The 21,008-nt window shown below is 37.0% G+C and overlaps 1 protein-coding gene across 1 annotated transcript in view; it reads right to left on the reverse strand.

Moving 5' to 3' along the window:
- LOC100893577 (synaptotagmin-7) overlaps window positions 1-21,008 on the reverse strand; it is a 48,056-nt gene that overhangs the window by 2,000 nt on the left and 25,048 nt on the right. Inside the window, exons 4-9 of the mRNA XM_030999220.1 lie at window positions 11,967-12,076; window positions 7,892-8,018; window positions 6,937-7,010; window positions 5,160-5,291; window positions 1,909-2,115; window positions 122-236 (exon numbers count right to left, since the gene is read on the reverse strand). Of these exons, the coding sequence (XP_030855080.1) occupies window positions 122-236; window positions 1,909-2,115; window positions 5,160-5,291; window positions 6,937-7,010; window positions 7,892-8,018; window positions 11,967-12,076 (765 nt within the window). The remainder of the gene's footprint in view (window positions 1-121; window positions 237-1,908; window positions 2,116-5,159; window positions 5,292-6,936; window positions 7,011-7,891; window positions 8,019-11,966; window positions 12,077-21,008) is intronic.

The raw sequence follows: 21,008 nt of genomic DNA on the forward strand, positions 1-21,008 counted from the left end.
GATTGTAACCTAAATCTATCGAACCCTGCGTTGAAAAAGACAAAAAACATGTTGGTTCAGACGAATTGCATTCTGATAGATGTTCACCATAAATGACACAGTTGCTAGGCAACGCACTCACGTAATGTTCCGATGATGGTGCTCCGTGGTAGATCTCGAGCCCCATAAACAAGGAACACGATGCGGTAAGAGTCGGGCTGGTAGCACACGGACAGGTGGATGTCGCCCATTGGAGACTGGTCATGTGGGAATAATCAGAGAAACACAGATTTAACAACCCCGATTTAAGTGAGGGGAAAATAAAGGGTAATATTGAATCACAGAAATCACTGAAAGGAGCCAATAAAGGGATTGAAAATCGTCATATCTCACTATATTTGAGATAAAACTGCTATTTTTAATAAAATATCGTTGGGCATGTCCTATGTTTTGTAATCATGAATATCAAAATCAAGAATATAAAAGTTACAAAATTACTAGAATAGAGCATTATTAAGTACCATGCCCGGGGGGGGGGGGGATACTCGCCTAATTCGGTATACGGAGATGTGCCGCTCTTACTTTTTTGCAAAAATCCCTAAACATGAAGTATGATTTTGTGCTGCAATATCCCTAGAGGTGCCCCCACTTTTCAAATCTTGGCCTTAAACATGGGTTACTATATTCTTCAGGATAATATTTCACCAATAATCTCGCTAAAGTGAAATTCCAAAAATAATTTCGCTTTTTCATCCAAAGTGTTCGCTGATGGTCACACAGATTTATCAATATCATTCATTTGAGCTCTGCTTCTGACTAATTCATAAAAGGGTACGCAAAACATAATTCATGCAAATAGAAAACGGCAACACCTAAAAAATGGGTTGCGTTTTGAATGGAAGTCCCTATTAATAGATACCATTTTCTGCCAAAATGACCCTTACAAAATGGGTATGGGTCTAGAAGCTTCAGCCGCACACCACCGTCCAAACCTAATCTGAGTAGGCCTACCCCCCCCCCCCCCGGGGGGGGGTACCATGACGTTGAAAAATCCAGCTTAATATCACTGTACATGTAATAATAATATTATTGTTGGTTATTATTTTTTGCACACCCTGGAGAGAATTCCGGCCAGGCGTTACTTGACGCTCAAAAACTGTTTGACCAACAATGACGGTCGCATCGTACCGGGTACCCATTTAACACCTGGGTGGAGAGTAGCAAGAGCAGGTTAATAATTATTGCCAAAGAATATTAGTGCCGTGTCGGGATTCGAACCCTCGACATTCGCATCTCCAATCAAGCGCCTTAAACCATTCAGCCACGAAACTCCGAAGTATAGAGTTTGATTAAATAATAGTTCACATCTTCTTTAGATAACAGCAGATAAATATCTAATCGTCATTTCCAACAATACAACATTGATTTTACTCGCTTGATTATTTCCTGGATGCCTTGTCTGTTCCAGACATTGGCGATCTAGGCTTTTCATCTTTCTCTTTTTTTTTTTGTATAATGTGACGCTACTTCTGTTTACCAGTCCGCCCAATAAACTTATCCATGTTCTTGATGCGCTATCTTCCCCTGCTCCTCAATAGTGACAACTCGTTCTGAATAGCAAGAACTAATTTCGTAAGTATGATGCCTAAATAAACTTATTATCAACTATTTCACCTATGTTTATCACTCCCAGTTGAAAAACTGACAAATTGTCATCTATATAATTTTATCCATTTAATTTTCATTCTTTTGCTACATGCTTCATTGTTGTCTATGTTTTTCAGGTTTCCCCCTTTTTTAATACAAAATTTCAATTATATTTCTGCAGTTGAAAAACTCCCTTCTTAATGTAATCGAATCCTCTATGAATTACGACGATATCCTAAAAACAAGATCATTCCCATGATTATTTTATTTTCTTCGACCTACCGCTTGACTACTGGACTGTATTACGTAGAGCGTTCGATCTACAGGCTGATGGAGTTCCAGGTCCCGGAGCGGTAGACTACAGAAGCCGGTCATGACTGGACGGCTACCAGGACCAGCACGGTAGACCACGGAGAAGCGCAACGTCATCTGCCATACAGCGGAAAATGAGATGTCTTGAAGTATGAATTCTTCATTCCAGACGGGATTCTAAAACAGAAGGGAACAAAAGTAATATTCATTCAAATATATTATGTTATGGCTTGGTTTTTGATTGCCGCATATCACATTTCCACTAGTTTATTTATCCATCTAAAGACGATAATCTGGCTGTTCGTCTTCCAGTGTTATGCCAAAATGAGACCAGCATAGGCTCATATTGTAAGGGGACTCTTATCTACCCACTGTCTAAAAAAAAAACTGTTTACCTTTCCGCTGGTCACCATTTGGCCATACGAGACAGTCTTTTGTTATAATAATACTCACAAAATTAAAGTAATAAAGTTGCATCTTGGATGTCGCATTCATCTCTCTCTCTCTCTCTCTCTCTCTCTCTCTCTCTCTTTCCAAGGAGTTAGGATTTCGGATTCATGAATAAGCTCCTTGCTCTATCCGACTCCCTCCGTAATTGTCGATATTTCTCTGTTAATTCTCTCTCTCTCTCTCTCTCTCTCTCTCTCTCTCTCTCTCGCTCTCTCTCTCTCTCTCTCTCTCTCTCTCTCTCTCTCTCTCTCTCTGTGTACTCGTATACATATACGCCACCCACATGTTTCCACCCTTGCTATGTGTTTACGATTTGAAAGCTATTACCCACCAGACACCGTGATCAGAGTCTCTTTTTAGCGATGATTACAACCCGTCTCAAGCGTCACAAACCTTCATGAGCGGCATATCCCATTATGGCCACCGAAAAACAAGATTAAATGCGCCCTGGTGTCATCTTCTGAGATTTCAAAAGCCGCCATCATTACAGTAATTTTTGAGAGTCTGAAATATCAAACGTGACCAGAATAATTGCAGATTGTGATATATATTTGGTTTTCCCTGTATAACTACTGGCAGGAAAAAATTTATCGAGAGAGTGATATTGTCACGTATAACTCATTTAATTCTATCGTTGTCGCAATCTGTCATCATATCTTTAACATTATCTATTATACGCCATCCTCCCATGAAAATGATGTTTCAATATGTTCAATTCATTACGATCACGTTCTTCATTATTAAATGCTTTACGGTAACAAGCTCCCCGAAGGACTTTTTAGAAGGGTTTAGAAGGGATTATGCACCCCTCCTCTGTTTCTCAGGTTGCAGGTATTCGTACAGTGAAACAAGTTATAATCATTGCTTCAATTGAAAAATAAAGGTTCATTTACCCTTTAATCCTTTTGGTCCGGCTGTCTTAAAAACTCTGGGTTATTTTTTGTTTCTGTTGTATAAATGTTGTAGAGAACCTCTCAGTGATTCACCATGTTACTGTACAATCGTACAATAGCAAAGAAAATGACTTCGGGCGAGAACAGAGAGGAAGGCAGTGAGTTTGCTTGCCATGACGGTTTAAAATTAAGATTGCATTCGGCCAACAGTCCACAACCAAAATGTCATCTAAATATTTACCCAGAGAAGCCACAACACCCTGTTCGAGAAATGATAACACTCTCTTGAGAAGGGGACAAACGTACCCCTGGAAATACGACGGAAGGGATAATTTAGTTTTCCCTTAAATTTAAAAAGGATTATCAAGTCTCTCCCATTAATAAAGAAAAATCTCGCGTCACAATGTCTTAATTATATTCTCCCGGCCCTCTTTAGCCGACAGATATTATGCTACTGATTTTCGCCATTAAGTTGTTTCGTCGTCTTCTTCTTCTTCTTCTTCTTCTTCTTCTTCTTCTTCTTCTTCTTCTTTTATATTTATAATGGCTATTAAAGGTGATGATTTCGGTCTAATAGCAGACTAGATTCCCTATTTTAAAAAAGCTCAAATTAGTTCTTCTGGCACAATGTAAATGCGCGTTACGAGAAAAAGACCACAGTATTTTGTTGCGAATTTAGATCATTTTCATCGCCAATTTGATCGTTATTATACACAAAGTAATATGAGGGAAAGTTATGAAACTATTTTGTTTCCGAAGAAGATGGTGAGGTTTGTTCTTTCCTCCTTTCATTGCCTCCTCTTTCTTATTTTTATCTTTGACGGTGCGGATGGGGCAATATTTCTTCTAATGATTGTAAAATAATAACACGCTCTAACAGGCTCAATAATTTGTATGTGCATTAACCAACGAGACAATTAGTAGTATTATTATGAATGTCTATAAAAGGACCATCTAAATTAATAACTACAAAATGTGCATTAACCAACGAGACAATTAGTAGTATTATTATTAATGTCTATAAAAGGACCATCTTAATTAATAACTACAAAATAGTATATCTGTAAAGCGCTTAGAGACATTAATATTTTAAGCGCTATAAAGCGGAATATCTTTTTATTATTATTATTACAAAAAGAAAAGCAAAGTAAACGAGATGAATCTTCTGGAAGTAAATTGATTAAAGACCCACAAGGCGAAGAACTTTCTCTCCAAACGTCTTTGTCGTACTCGGGGCACTTTGGCGCCTCCTTTTAAAAGCGCCATTGATGCTTCTCTGGTTACATAACTTCAAAGGAACGGGGCGCCACCCAGAAGCTACGTAAAAGCGCAAATGGATCTCGTAAAGTTATGCTATAGAAAGCGTATGTGGGTGGGTGTGGGTGGTCGGGTGGAAGGGCGCGCGTGTGTGGAGGGTGTTTGTGTGTTCATAATGTGATTGTGAGTATGGCATAGATTGACTAAGTATATGAAACACGAGAATGTCAAGGTAGCCCCCAAATTGAAATATAAAGTTTCACGATTTTGTTATGATACATCATTCCCATGGCGTACATATTTCAGATAATAGATTGGGTTTTTTGTTGCATTAGTAATTAACATAGGAAATACATTTGTTTTTGTTATAATAAACCCAACAACATGTTTTTATTAGGTAAGAGCTAATCACTTTGCTATACAGAAATGTGTAACAACATATACATGCATTCATACGAGATTGTGTCAGTAATCTAAGTACATGTTTTGCCGCCTACAAGAGAGCGCAGTTAAAACAGTGTACGCATTATTTGAGATCATAACAATAAACTAAGGGTATGTCATGTACAGACAGAAGAACGACAAACTTGGTTATGACTGTTTGAATAAGGTCAAACTTACCCGTAATTGTTGCGCATTCTTCGATTTGAATCTTTTCCTCTGTCCTGGTAAAATGCAACCTCGAATATAGACGTATGGATTAACACAAGGCTCTGATGCATAAGGCTTATCGGTGATTTCTAGTTCCTCTGCCTGCAACGTCAATTTTAAAGGAATAAAAAAGGTTTAAGCAATCTCACCTTCGTCTTCAACTTAAAGAACGCTTACTTTATTTTTTATTGATCTCTATGATTCAATGCCCATTATCCTTAACTTCTCAATATATTTAATTTTCTTCATTTTATACTATTTTCATGATATCATAAATTTACTGATGTTATACGCATTATCCGATAATCCGTCGTATATATACTATCCTTTTATGAATTGGTTTATTTCTTCCTCTCTATGAATGTCCTTCGGTCCCCTTTTAAATAACATTCTTGGGACGTTCTTTGCTCTAGCCTCTAAAAACGCCCACCTCAAACTCAATTACATTTCATGATCATTTATTCTCTAATTGATAATGTCAAGGTCACCTTGTAAGTCAGTACTACACACGACTCGGTGTGTCTGTGGAGGAGCATGGGTGGATTTTAAAATACGAGCTCATATCACAGAAGTTATATATTAATTTGTACACGAATCTCATCTGGTTTGTTGGTTTGTTAGATAGTTTGTTTATGGGTTTTGTCTTCTCTTTTCGAATATTGGTAAAAACATGATTGGAAATTTCTTTGTTGCTGAATGATATTTAAAGACAAATTGAAATGTTGAAATAAGCACCGTTTATTAAAATTAAAAAAACATTCACAAAGAGTAGAACGGCATAACCTTCTTCTTTTAAACCCACAACAACAAGAAGATTAATAATTGCTATTTTTATCATTTAAACCACCATCTGGTGCATGCATAATGCTCCCATTAGAGCCACATAGGACAAGTTTTTATTCTATTTTTTTTTGCAACTGAGCCAAAAAGAGATGGACCACTTCGGTTTGAGTTTCAGAGAGCTCACAGGGTATATTGTTATGAATATGGAGGAAGGAAACGGGAAACAGATCAGATATCTTTGTACTTCCTATTCGAATTCATCAATCACGAAATACCATGGAAACCGAACGGATACAGATCTCAAAGCCCAATTCTTGTTGAACCCACTTTCATTTACACAGCAGTTTTGAGACATTTAATGCAATAGTGCAATGGCATTGCAATAAAGCGGTAACCCGTATTGGAACAAAATAGAAAACACTTCTACAATCAATGTAGGGTATTTTATCTGCGAGTTAGATTGTGCAGCTTTAACTCGCTTAAATGACAGAGTATACGAAATTGGATCGTGGGGAAATAAGGATCGGGAACATATAATAAAATGGCATCTCAACTTGATTCTTGTATATAGCCGCCCCCCCCCCCCCCCTCTCCCTTGACATGAAAAATATGAAAATAATCCCGTCGGGGACAAACAACCTACCCCCGCCGCCCCAATCGAGTATTCAAAATTCCATTTAGTCTTGATATTGACTATTTTAAGGTTCATTAACTCTCATTGGTGTAGATATGAAGGAAAAACGAGCATGATCTTTGCATATAAATCGGCCTTAAGGTTTTATTTAGGTTTTTACATCCTATTCTTCTTATTTTTGTATTCATGAATAAATTTAGTATCACGAACTCCACTTCTACTGCAGCAATCAATTATCATACAAAACATCGTTTCAATATTGTTACGATAGCATGATTTTAACATGATTATTAGACGAGTTAACGGTGATGAATTTTTATGAATACTTACCCTGCAAATAGTAACTATGAGTTGCTCATCTTGAGTTCTATGACATAGTTGTATATGAAGCGTTCCAATAGGTTCTGTAAATATATGTTATAAACATTATTTGATGAGATTGAAGTGAAGATTTCATCAATTTTTTTTATATCAATCAAAAGGCTGTTTTACACCGAAACGGTTTTTTAAAAACATAAATATTTTCAAGATACATCAGATCATTATGTTACTACACGCTGTGGGGTCTGTTCAAAAGTTTCAAAATGTTGGCTCTTTTTTTGTTTTTTGTTTTGAATGACCTGTCACTGATAATATTTGTTTCTTGAATACCACAAAAGTCTGACTACATGATAACTCACAATCATCATAAAAATAGTATTGGATTTCTGGGCTAATTTTCCTATTTCCCCACCTTTTTCTGATATATTGCGTTGGCTATTTGAAATATGATCTTGTTATTCAGATCTTGAAAAGATCAGATGAAGGAGTACTCACATCATCAGCGGAAGAAATACGTCAAAAGGATTCGAGTTTCATGGTAAAATACGATTTAGCCGCTAGCCTTTCTGACAAACTTTGATAAAGGTAAGAAAATATCATATATCTTGTACATAATTTACATGTATATAGTTACATTTTGCTAAGTAGCATGACATGTGATGCCATATACTTAATGATAATAATCAAGAATAACAATGATAGTATTCATTATGATAGTAATAAAAACGATAATAATAATAACAACAATAATTATAACAATAATAATGGCTATACGTATTACTGAAAAATTCAATAAATCCCACTTCTTTGTCTATCTATCTCTCTCTCGGCATTTTTTTAACAAGGAAGCTGATATGAAGTTAACGATATCTCATTTCATTTTTAAGTGCATTTTGTCATTCTGTTATTACTTGATCTTGTTTACAATGAGACTGAGACCGATCCGAGAGAATCCAAAGATTACCTGGTTTTAATAGATTATCTGCGGAAGCCGAACGATTTCTTGCACTCTCTGACGACAGGGAAATGGGAGACTGCTGGCCTCCTGGTGAAGCTACCAGCTTGGGTCGAGTGGGTACACTGACAGCTCTCTTCATCATAAATAAACAAACAAACAAACAACATGCTTTGTGATTGATTATATTTGATGGTTCACATGCCAGTTCGCAGTCGTGAGAAGGAGTCATCTTGTTCAGGTGATGACAGGTATTACATCAAGTCATCAAAATATCCACTGACCTCTATCAAAACGAACTCGAAAAAGTACAATTAAGTGACTTATACTCTGTTTGGATGACTTTGAACGTCATCATATTTTTGTCACATCTGTCTTGTGCTATTTTGATACATTAATAAATTATATTTGCGTGGAGGATATGAGCGCTAAAAAAAAATCCAATCTCATGATTGCCCATCAAGCCTATGCCCCAACGTTTCGGCACACTAGAAAAATTCAATTTGTTTTAAGAAATGTATTATTAAAAACTATTTGGCTTAAATTTATTTTACAGAGAGACAACATGTCACTTTGTAATAAGGATATGCCTACGAGCACAATTCCCTCATGTTGAATCGAATGAAACAAACGACACCTGCCTGACACCAAATAACTCAAGTGATCTGCACTATCTACGTCATTGACTTGGTCATTTCATTATCGATCAGTACCCTACTCATATGATCACCATATCCTTCCTAGCTTCACCCCAAGCCATGCCCAGCGCACATGAAAATGAGCGTGAAAAGTATCGATGTTAAACATTTTAAAATAGAGATCTGCTGATTTTATTTTAAATACAGCTACGCATATACACAGAACGCCATTAGCCCCGCCCCCTCCCATTCATATACAAAATAGTGCGACCTAGATTCTTGTCCGAGGAGATGAAGTTGTATTTCAAAATATAATATAATATCGACATTTTAGTCATAACCAGGGATGCCAACAATCCATATACCCTAAAACACACAGAAACTCCGCTTCTTTCGCCGTATATTTCGAGTAAGGTCTCCTGTTCGAAACCCGTCTCGTCTGATTTTGTAGGAATTTTCTTCAGACGACAGCCTATTCTGGTTATACCAATCTTTGTTATCATTCATAGAATATATTTTCCCCAGTCTATTTTACTCCATCCTTCTTCTCCTCGTACAAAACAAATAATTTATTCCCCCCTTTTTTCATCGAACCATACCGCAAGCAATGTTCCAATGTGAGCATCAGCAGTAAACATGGTCGCGAAAGGGATTCGAAGTCTTATTTGGGTACTTTCACGCCTCTCTCGAGACGGTCTTTTCATGACTATTTCCATATATAGCACTCCTCCCGGAAACATGAATAAAGGGAGGATGACTGTCTGATGTTCTAATCTTCTGATTTTCTCTCTTTCTGTTTCCCCCTTTCTTTATTAATTTTTTTTTCTTTTATTATATATTTTCTTTCTTTATATGTCTTGGTGTGCCCCTTAGGATGTGACAATCATGCTGTTTTCTGTTCATCGTCGAGCGTTCAAAGAATTTTCCAAATTAAAGTTGCTTCAAGTAGATGAAAAATAAAAGACGAAAGATATCAAAATAGGAGTCTTCATCATGTAATTTATACCCAAGGAACAATCCCAAAAGAATTCAATCACCTTTCTCCCGACCGAACCTACATACACAAACACACACACACACCCACCCACACACACAAATACCCAAGGCAATCGATCTTATACTGATAATACTTTCTTCTCTCTATATACTTTTGTTTTACCAGACATAAACCCTTCAAAACAAATTTGAGAATCACACGTTAAAACTGACGATAAAGATCCAAAGATGTAGCAAAATTGATGCTGCAAGCACTGACTGATATCAATTTCAGTGGGTTAAAAAAAATATATATATACGAGGAAAATTCTCTATTTGAATCCATAGACTCATCCGGCTTGAGGTTTGTAAAGAATAGTCAATATTTAGTCGTCCACGCTGCAGTTTTTCACATTGTATTTGTTGGGTGAAATTGTGATTTAAGACGCCTGTCGAAGTGGGATTCGCTGAAAGATGTACCCACGCGGGATCTCCCGTTCTCCACCTTAAATCTCAATCACATTACATTGCCTCCGATCCCTACTCTGCTTAATTGCGTGGCTAATGCCACGGGATTTACAGTGAAAAGCTTTTAAAAGTGACGGTTTTGGAGGGGGCTTTTTGATCTTTCATTTTCACCCTTCTCTTCTCGGTTAAGTATGGACTTACTCAAGATTGCAATGCAGTCGGGAATACGGTCCAGTATGATGGGAGAGAGTATCAAACAGCTGTGTGTATTGTGTCACAGCAAAGGAGGGTTATCTGTTTTAGTTGATTTCTGATTCCTTATTTCTACAACTGCCGAGATGCATCACAAATAAACTGATCGTATTTTTAGACCCCGTCTACAATTCCTGCCATATTTCTTTATGTTTGACATTGTCTTTCCCAAATAATATTTTATTCATGTTTTTCTATACCACACCTTATCTCTCTCTCCCTCTCTCTCTCTCACTCTCTCTCTCTCTCTCTTTCTCCCTCTCTCTCTCTCACTCTCTCTCTCTCGTTCTCTCTCTCTCTCTCTCTCTCTCTCTCTCTCTATATATATATATATATCTTTCACTCTTTCTTTGTCTCTTTCTCTCTTAAACTTGGACAAAAAGCAGACGTATTTTTCACATAATCACAATGATACTCCTCCTTGACGTAAGAAAATGATATCGGTTCATCTAATTGAAAAAATATCTGCCCAAAGCAAGATCGTGCAGACATGTGTTTTGTTAGTAGGACATAATGAACGTTTGATAGAAATCAAATAACATTGAAGGGGAAAGAGGAAACAGGTCTTCCATGTGAAATTAAGTATGGCGAAAAGACATACGATCCCCATGGGCAAACGTGTGACATTTGCCAAAAAATATCACTTTGCCGTTGCGCTTTCCACTTTGATTGCTTCATTTTGATAATCGTACTTTTCTTTTTTCAAAATTTAAGAATGAATATTTGCTTCCTACGCACTAGAAATCTACATTTTCTTTGCACCAGGGGTATTTGTTTTCGATTAAAGGCAAGGATTCTCCTCCACGAATGCAGTGTAGAGAATAATTCATTGTATGCTTCTTGTGTCATGCAGATTTTGATGTGCAAATCTTTTTTTCTTCCTGTTTCTCTTCCATTCCGTCTCCTTTGTCTATTTTTGTTTGTCTCCTCCTTCTTTTTCTTTTGCTCCCTCTCCTCTCCCTCCTTCTTTTTATTCTTCTTCTTCTCCTCCTTCTTCGTCTTCTTCTTTTTCCCTTCCTAATTTTGGTGACCTCTGAAGTACTAGTTTTTTAAAACTATTTTACAGAAGAGACTTCCAATTTATCTAAAATCAACAAAATTATACTCAAGACATGAAGGGGCAGCAGGAACGAAAGTTTCTATGAAAAATTGTGTACTGCATCTTCTTCTTTTAAGGTGAAAAAGCTCACTTAGGCTTAATATCTTTATCAACTTTATTTTCAACATAATAATAATAATAATAATCTTTTTAAAGTCCACTCCAAATTTTATTAACCGAATACCGATCAAATTCTTCCGTTGTTCATGACATCATTTGATAATTTTAACATTCTACTTACAGGCAACAGCAAGTACTTATGAACGACAAATTAACTTGAAAAGTAGTTTTTCATGCAAATATTTTATAGTGGCGTTACTGTTTTATGAGTGGCATCGAAAAAAAGTTTTTGACATCAAGTAAAAATTTGTCTACCAAAAATAAAAAAATGGGGCCTAGCATAAAAACATCCCCTACAGATTTAACTACATCAGTTCTGTCTGAGAGGGTGTGACAAGTCTCCAGCAACATCCCTAAATCTGCATGATTAATTTAAAACCAGGTCACACCAAAAATACTGATATCAGACCAACGATAGACCCCCCCCCCCCCCCCAAAAAAAAAAAAAAAAAAAAACTCTTAAAATTGGCCAAGAATCTGTAGGTTGGGGGTTTGTAGATGGTTTGGCGATGTGGCTGAGGTATCAACTTACCTTTGTTTTCCATCGGAACGTCCTCTTAACGTGCCCATGTCCATTTGAAGCAGGAGGAGCAAGGCCTTCTGGGATATCTTGCATTTCCGGAGCGGATATCTTCTTAGATACTGTAAGGAAAATACAACAACAACAAAACTTGTTTAAATCGTATCGATTGTGACACTTACTGCTCCCACTTTAGGCACTTTTCATCTCTGAGATTTCCATAAGATAATGTCATTGAAGCTACATGGATGTAAGATGAAAACTATGCATAGAGATGGGATAAGAGAATCGTCTTGGATTTACCCATTTTTCAACATCTACTACATTATACGCAAAATTCGTCAATAACACTGATATGTATTCCGCTTCGATGATGAATAATAAGGCTAAATGATGATTGTATGATGTTTTATGATGCTTATTAAAATGTAGTACATGAATACAGGATCAAGGATTCTCTAATGTTAATGTTCAATTATTCTCCTGAGATCTCTATATTCATTATTGTACAAGAAATTCGTTTACAAATAATCTTATTTTAGTAATGTATAGAAACATGAAGATATTCATCTTATTCATCTCATGCCTTCTATGAAGAAATTCGAATTGCTCTTAATTCATTGCCATTCCACTAATAATAATATGAATTATGAGTATAGAATAGAAGACTATACATTGTGCTTTCTCCAATCTGATTCCTTCTAGACAGTCATGATGAAATATCGATGAAACCATAAAAACCCGTAGCTAGAGACTACCTAAGACTTCTGAAGTACAACAGGTAAGCGGTCTCGCCATTTTGCGGTGAGACTGCTTGGTAAAAGCAATGATTGTTTCGGATCGTGAAGAAAGCTCGCCCACGATCCTATAAAAAGAAATGAAATTGATCATGAACCTTTCCTGTAATTTGAAGACAGTCTAGCTCTTCGAATAGGTCGTAATTTTTAGCGGCAGCTTGATTATTTTGTTGATGACATTTGAGAAATGATAGACACAATCCGTAACAGCGTCTTTTGAAAATATTTGTTTCGTGAATAAATGGTGAGCATGCGTTATCTCTTCGTCACCAACTACGCATGGTCAACAAAATGTTTTACCAAAAATCTCGAGTCGGCATACTGCTGAAAATCTGGCCACAAACCCTTTCCACAATCACAAACACGATAACGTGCGCTGAAGCTCTGAAGCTGTGACATGCATGCAGTGTATTATATCGCAACATTTCCTAAATAGGTCTTGTGTTTTTTGGCACATCAAATTTCAAATTTCAAATTTATTCATGTTTCCAACTAAACATTACAAATCAATTATAAGCATTTAAAACAAATGAAGGAAATACACGTTTGAAACAGAGGGGTCCACTAAAAAGCAATGCTTGTACAAGTGTGAACACCTCAAACGATACTTAAGAATAATGAGAAATTAAATTAACTAATCTGTCACTACAAAAGGAACTACAAAATAGGGGAAAGAAAAAGGGGGATGCCAACAGAGACGGGAAAGGGACAAGACAATGCTTACACGACAAAGATAGAAGAACACGGTCATAATATAGAGAGTAGACAACGACAAAAAGAAGTGAGAGATCGGGGGTATAGAAAATAATACAAAATGATGAGCTGCATGTGGGGTAGAGAAGAAGATAAGGATAGAGAAATGCGCGTTAGAAAGGAAATAAGCATGAGAAGGCACAATATTATATATCAAATTACATTTTGAGTCAGCGAGTGGAGAATGATCTTGTATTAAACAAAAGCAATAACGACATATAATTCAATGAGGTGTATATGATTGTAATAAAAACAATTTCAATTTTTTTTCTTCTTAAAAGTATTAATCGATGGAGCATTTTTTATTTCACTACTTAATGAATTCCAAAATTTTGGACCTTCATAATACCATCACGAACAAGGGATACACTTGGTAACAAAAAGTTCCACAAACTGGCAATACTTTACTCTACGATGTCCTACGAAATCCTACGATATTCTGGTGGTGTGACCAACAGTAGATTTTAGTTGAAAATAAACATATTCTTTCTGTTCTCTTGTATAGTCGCATGGGTGGCTCACGTTACCCTACATGTGTATCAGTATGGCAAAGTTCACATTAACTTCTACAAGTGTGCATGAGTTGCTGACTACCTTTAACTTGCATTAGTATACAGTAGTGATGAAAAGCAATGTTGTACACTTCAAGGGAGAACCACGCTCTCTCTTTCTTGGGTTGAGTTATTAAAATCTAACAACTGAAATGAAAGTGCGGTCACGCGTACTCCTTAAAAGGGCATTCAGACTATTATATAGCGACAAGAAAGCAGTGGAAAGTAACAGGTTCTTCACTGAAATCTGATCTTGCTGTGCTTCGTAGACTAGATTGGATTAGGGTATGCCAGAGGCACATATGACATCATTAAGATGAAGTAGAGAGAAAAATCTCAACTCACATGCAACCGACCCTAAGAATTCCCTTGAGTGAACCTAGCTTTACCTGTAGACCTACTCGTTTTCCTCATTATCCATTATTAAAGAGTGATGACTCCCTCTCTTTCTCTCTCTCTCTCCCTTTTCTCTATCTAACTCTCTCTCACACACGCACATAACCTCCCTCCCTCCTTCCCTCTCTCTCTCTCTTTACTTCACCATCTTTCCCCATCACAATCATGACGACTGAATAGTAGGGGATTATGTGCCATTTTCATCCTAAAAGTACTCATCTAGGATGAGTACGTTTAAAAGATGATGAATATCCTTATTTGATTCCTTTACTCCAAGGAGTTTCCAAATATCAATTTAATCCGATCAAATAAGAATAAAGATTTAAAATGGGACAAAAACCTTTTTAAAAAAATGCACGAAATATGATATGAGTAAAACTGGTAGACAGTTACAAATTTGGTGTTTCTCACGACTAATACAGATCAAAAGAAATATTGATGGTTTTGTGTCTCTCCTCAGTTAATTTTATATATGCATATATTTATGGATATAATCATTCTATTTATATCTATATAATAGGTGAAGCAATGCCATCTCGCAATAATGAGTGACTACAGCTCTCTCATCATCAATTGGAGATCAATAACCTGTCGCCATGGTAACCCCACCCTTCCGCATCCAGCACTTCATCCTACCAATCTAAATACCGTGGATCCGTCTGGAAATGCGTCAAAGGAGAGGGAATCTGTGTCGCTCCTTCCGTGAAAGATGGATCAATTTTTCAGTCGGTAATATCTCCTCCCCTTCCAACTTGATCAAATTAATCAGAGAGATGATCTTACAGTCAGGAGGCTTAAGGGCTGCAATGACACCAAATCCATCAAAATCCATACCGTTAATCCAATCACAATTCATCATTAAAGTGCAATATTTAACAACGAGGAGAGCTGGAAAACAAGTTGAGCGTTAGTCGGAGATGATCACGTCCAAATTGGTCTACATACAGCATGCTTCATAAGGAACATTTGTGTATGAGAGCTAAACTTGGTTGTACTGTGATGTAGTGACCCTTTCTCTATAATATGAAATCCTTTATGGCGCTATTCAACTTAACATAGATGTGGAATCAATCAATAATCTCGGTCCAAATCATGAGCAACAAGGGATTATAAGCTGTGACATTTTGTTTGACTCTATCTCTTTAATTTCGCAGGAAACGTTGATGAAAATATTTCCATTCAAATATACCCAACTATGCTTAAAACGGATGAATGGCTAAACTTTATAGAGCCATTAATATAATATCTCTGCTCTTCCTTATTCTTCAATAAGACGTGATTAAGATAAAATCAATGATTCCAAGTTGATATGAAATCATTAGATATGAATATAATATATATACACACATGTATGAGATTTAATAAATACAAAAACGTAGATGATCTTGTTTGAAATTTGGTGTTTTTCTCTCTAGTCTCGTGTAAACCGATCTGGATTCGAGTCATCAGAGGCCTCCGTGAAAGGCTGTTCCCGGACGTTAATAATCAGACTCTGTTGTTAGATATCTCTCTCTCTATAACAAACATAACATCCCATCACATGAATAAAGTTGTACTCCTTTCCTCGTGTTTGGAACTACCAAAGAAACCAAATTTGCATATGTCTTTCTGTTGTTTTACTGCATATCTACAGTAGACAGTCTTAGAGTTGTTGACAGCTTTTATTTACCAAATCATCGTTTGATTTCACAAATCAAATCTCATACACTGTGAATTTTAAGAAATTTTCTTTTTCGGAAATGTTTATGTTCAAAGCATAGTAATGATACAGTTATTCTGTAAACAGCGTTTACGATAATTTACGTTTGACTACCGAAACCGGCGCCATGAGCATGATTGTTTGATTTAATAGCAATCACTTTCCACTCTAAGGGTCTGAATAAATCATGATAAAAGTATTTTGGTGTAAGTGATGAGAGAAATCTAGATGTTACTTTCGTCTACAGCATGCATGTTCACATACAAATCATGATGCTGTTAAAAAGACATAAAATATTGAAGATATACGACGTGTTATTGACGTAGGCCTATTCCTGAAAGGAATCGCAGTAAGATTTAAGTTCAAGAATACAATTGGTTATCATGCGTGAAGTAGAGGGCTGAATTACATTGTAAACTGTTTATGAAGGCGGCAATTCTACAGTTCGACTATGGATTCTTTCTCTTACAATAATGAATAATTTATCCTTATATGAGCTTATACTTCCGCGGTCCAGTCACACCGACTAGACGGATACCAGCTCAGATCATATACGGAAGAAAATTATACCCGATAACAATAATAACAATAATAATGAATGATACTAATGATGATAACTGTAATAATCAAAATAATGATAATAATAATAATAATGATAATAATAATAATACTAATAATAAAATAATAATGATAATAATAACAGCAATAATAATATGTTCTTGTAAGCGCCCATGTATGTCAGACTTTACACTCCTGGGCCCTGTCTTACAAAGAGTTGATATTAATCGCAACTATATATTATGTACATAAGAGATAGGAGACTGCAAACTTGCGATTGATCGTAGGACTTGCGATTGATTTGGATCAATCGTAACTCTTTGTGAGACGGGGCCCTGGTGCTCCGAAATCATTATCATTACCCCGGCTTTAGCATGTCTGCCATTATTATGACGCTCTAGCATTAGTCCTGCCAGTAACCCATTAACCTTACCTGGATCGACTGTTGTAAATGACGTTTGTGCTAAGAATCGTTCAGTTCGGTTAGCCATGGATATACTACCTATATCCATCGTTTGACGTTGCCATTAAGGAATTACTGAGTTGATGCTCATGAGTGAACTTTAAATTCTGCTAACAGCTCACAATCTCCATCGATCGATTCTTTCCCTCTCAGCCGTCGGTATATTTTTTTCGCGTGACAACTTCGACTGTATATTAACACATGTAGTTTGAAAGGGGCAATTGTGTTAACCTCCGAATCGCAGGTGCAAAGCAAGAAAGAATCTCTGACGTCTGACAACCTTGAACGAGAGATTTATTTACATTTTGCTTGCGATTTGTTCTTTCTCCTCCATGTCCTTCCTAAGATCTAGAAACCTAAACCTGAAAGTGAATAATTCTATTCGTAGTTTGAGACAGATCCCTTAAAAAAAAATCATACCATTAACAATCAAAGTATTCAACCATTATTTTATTAGGCTTGTTTTCATCAGACCGAAGTTGCAAAATAACCCGCTATTTTAACTGGCCCGATCTCAAATTAACCAGCTAATTTGCGTCTTCATCAGCCCGCAGTTGCAATTAGCGGGCTATTTGGTCGAGAAAATATCCCGAGAAGTCTTGGTCTTGTTTCCAAAATAGCCCGCCTTTTCCCAAATATTGGGCTAATTTGCACTAGTTTGTGATGAGCGTATCGGTCTGGTGAAAACGCAATTACAAACTTCCGGAAAATATCCCGAGTCTAAAAAAACGGAAGTTGCAAAATAACCCGCTGTTGTTTTTAATGTTCATGAATAAGATCTTATGGAAATGTATGAAATTGACACAAAAGCAATAGATGCGATGATTGATAACTAACGCTTATAATAAAGCATTTATAATGAAACATCATCCCAAAGTCTAATTCACTCTTATTCCTTTACTAACGTAATTTTTAAAAGCTATATTTGGAAGGATGCACATTAAAGATGTAAACTTATTCGAAACGAAAGAAAACATAATTTTTCCAATCAAATTCTTAAATATATTTTCTTTAAATATGAAAATGAGTATAAACTAATGTTTCATTTCCATGCTTAATTCCCGCATTTTCAGAAACGTCAATGATTTTGTTTCTCCAAGCAAACCTTCTCAAGCATGATTATGCTAGAAAGAAATGGTGTCAAGATTATTTTATTCTCCACAGTATGGGGATGTGTACAGCGTAATTTCTATGCCTTTACGTAAGTTGAGGGCCAGACGACCGTTAACTCTGTTTCTAAGTATATACGGCCCTGATAGCGATAGTTTATTTCAGACGTTGACATAGTTTTGTCAGGATTTTCCAAGAAGATTGTCAGGAACAAGGACAACAACATTGTGGCAGTTGTTGAATAACAACGTGACGCGTATGCTTAATAGCAGTGTATGTATACTCTTCTTGAAGCAATAGGAATTTATTTGATTTTACATACATGGATAAAGTATTTTCTTAAATATATATGATAACCAACGAGACGCCAATGATGGTTTATTACTTTAACCCTTGCTATTTGTAATAATAATACATTTGTTTGAAATGGTGTTTAGCACAATTTATAAATGTGTGTATTAATGATAAACACAAGCGAATGCAAACTACGAATGTAGGAGATATAGGAAATATAGAACGTAGGAAAAGATTAATACCGACAGAAAGGTACAGAGAGAAAAGAATAAATGAGAGGGAGAAAGAGAAACGAATAAATGAGAGGGAGAAAGAAAAAGAAAGAGAAAGAGAGAGGTAAAGAGAGAGGTGGAGAGAGAGGTGGATAGAGAGGGAAAGAGAATATGGGAAATTGAGAGATAGAGAAAGAAAATAGGGCAGAAAAAGAGAGAGAGGGAGAGAAAGAGAGAGAGAGAGAGAGAGAGAGGGGGGGGGGGGGGGAGCGAGCGAGGGAGAGTATTTCAGGTTCACGCTCAACGACATTATTCATAATGCTGTAAAAAGGTATTTTTGTTAACATTTTGATTGAGCAGCATAATCCAGACAAAATTTGTTGGTATAAAGGTCTACTAACATGGAATGAGTAATATCGATAAGCATAATAAACAGTATACCAAGTTATCCTTGTAATGAGTATAGTCTAAGAAAATTGATATCAGAAATATATCTGCATGCATGAAGAGTGAGAGGGATATCACAGGGAAGCATGCAGTGAGTGATGTTAAGGATATGATACCCCATTCACAGTGGCCTCAAACACCGCGACAGCAGCGGGACTGTCCCGCTGCTGTCGCGGTGTTGTCTTCAGTGTGAAGGCTCGGACCCGTTATAAACTATCGCGGGATAACACCGCCTCGCGATAACGCCGCGACAAACTATCGCTAGGTTCGCCTAGCTACAGCAGCGGGACAGTCCCGCTGCTGTCGCGGTGTTGACTCAGTGTGAAGGCTCTCCGCTATAACACCGCGACAAACACGTGTGATTTGTTTACTTACCTATCACTGACCTCTTTTCTCCAGCAATGGGGAACATAAAGTGAAATAGAAATAAAGTAACCAGTGGATTCAAATTGATTTTATTATTATGTAGATATTATAATTATCCAAATAAAAATATTTCACACTTCAAAAAATTAAAATTTTCTGACTGGAAGCAATAAACATGGTACATGAGGAAGAGTGTGTAAAGTACAGCTAGCGCGCGCAATTTCAAGCAATCGAAAACCCCGCGCTGAAGTATTTCCGGTCATATCGGGGTCACTCGCGGGTCATGAGCCATGCATACACGTGTTTGTTACGGAGGTAATAAAAATCACCCGCTGCAGCGTGAATGGGTACATGATATTTATCCCGCTGCTGCAGCGGGATAACTTTTCTACTGTGAATGCATTTGTAGCGGTGTTATGGCGGTGTCGCCGCTCCGCTACAACGCCGCTACAAATTTCAAAACCACTGTGAATGGGGTATGATTGTATCATCATTATGTATTCTCATGTGACGGCTAGGATTGAGTTCAGTCTGCAACACCACTCACCCATCTCCCCTATGACACGAGGGATGTCTTTCATCAAAATGTTTGGGTTACGTGCAATTATGTAGATGCAGGGCATCGGCCCCTGTTTGGTGATGAAAAGCCCCATGGCTTAATGTTGACACTCAATGTGATCATTAATAGCTTAATCCGGGTATGATTTAATTAGAGCCGGAATTTTTTATATGATATTGCTGAGGATGTTGGAAAAAATGAAGAGTCCATTTCAAATAATTTGAAAACAGTTACGAATTAAGAAGGAGGGGTTACGCATCACTCCTATATTCTCCCAAATTATCCCAAATCTCTTCTTTTTGCACGCCCTTTATATTAGTCTATTTCACGGCCTATACTCCCATTGGACTCTAGAACAACTACCCCCGGAAAATCGCAAACATCGTTTATCATAACATAACTATTCCGGACAGCTACCCCATTCACAGCTACCACCTCGACTAATAACACTAAACAACGCTTATGATATTTATCACCAGAATGACTTCCCCCTAATTTAAAATCTTTTGCTGATTGTCTAAGATTAGTGGGGTAAAAACATAATAAGAAAATGGTAGTTGTTTCTGGGTTGGTAGTCGGGGTAATTGTCAAGGGCGGGCTTGTTCTAAGGGGCAGTTGACAGGGAAACTTTTCCGAGGGTAACTGTCCCGGGGTCCATAGAGTAGTGTGTTAGTGGGCAGTCGTCCAGGTCGATAAAGGGGGTTATTCGCAATGACAAGCTTCCGATCGCCCTTTTTTGTTTTAGCTGTCTGGCGCAACCTCCCCCTCCCCCTCATTACAACAACCTGGATCCACCATGAAACATTGCGATGAGAGTCGCTGTCATATCCTGGTTGCCTCCCGTACCGG

Source organism: Strongylocentrotus purpuratus, unplaced genomic scaffold (assembly GCF_000002235.5).
Source record: "Strongylocentrotus purpuratus isolate Spur 01 unplaced genomic scaffold, Spur_5.0 spur5_scaffold_5, whole genome shotgun sequence".
NCBI classification, from domain to species: Eukaryota; Metazoa; Echinodermata; class Echinoidea; order Camarodonta; family Strongylocentrotidae; genus Strongylocentrotus; species Strongylocentrotus purpuratus.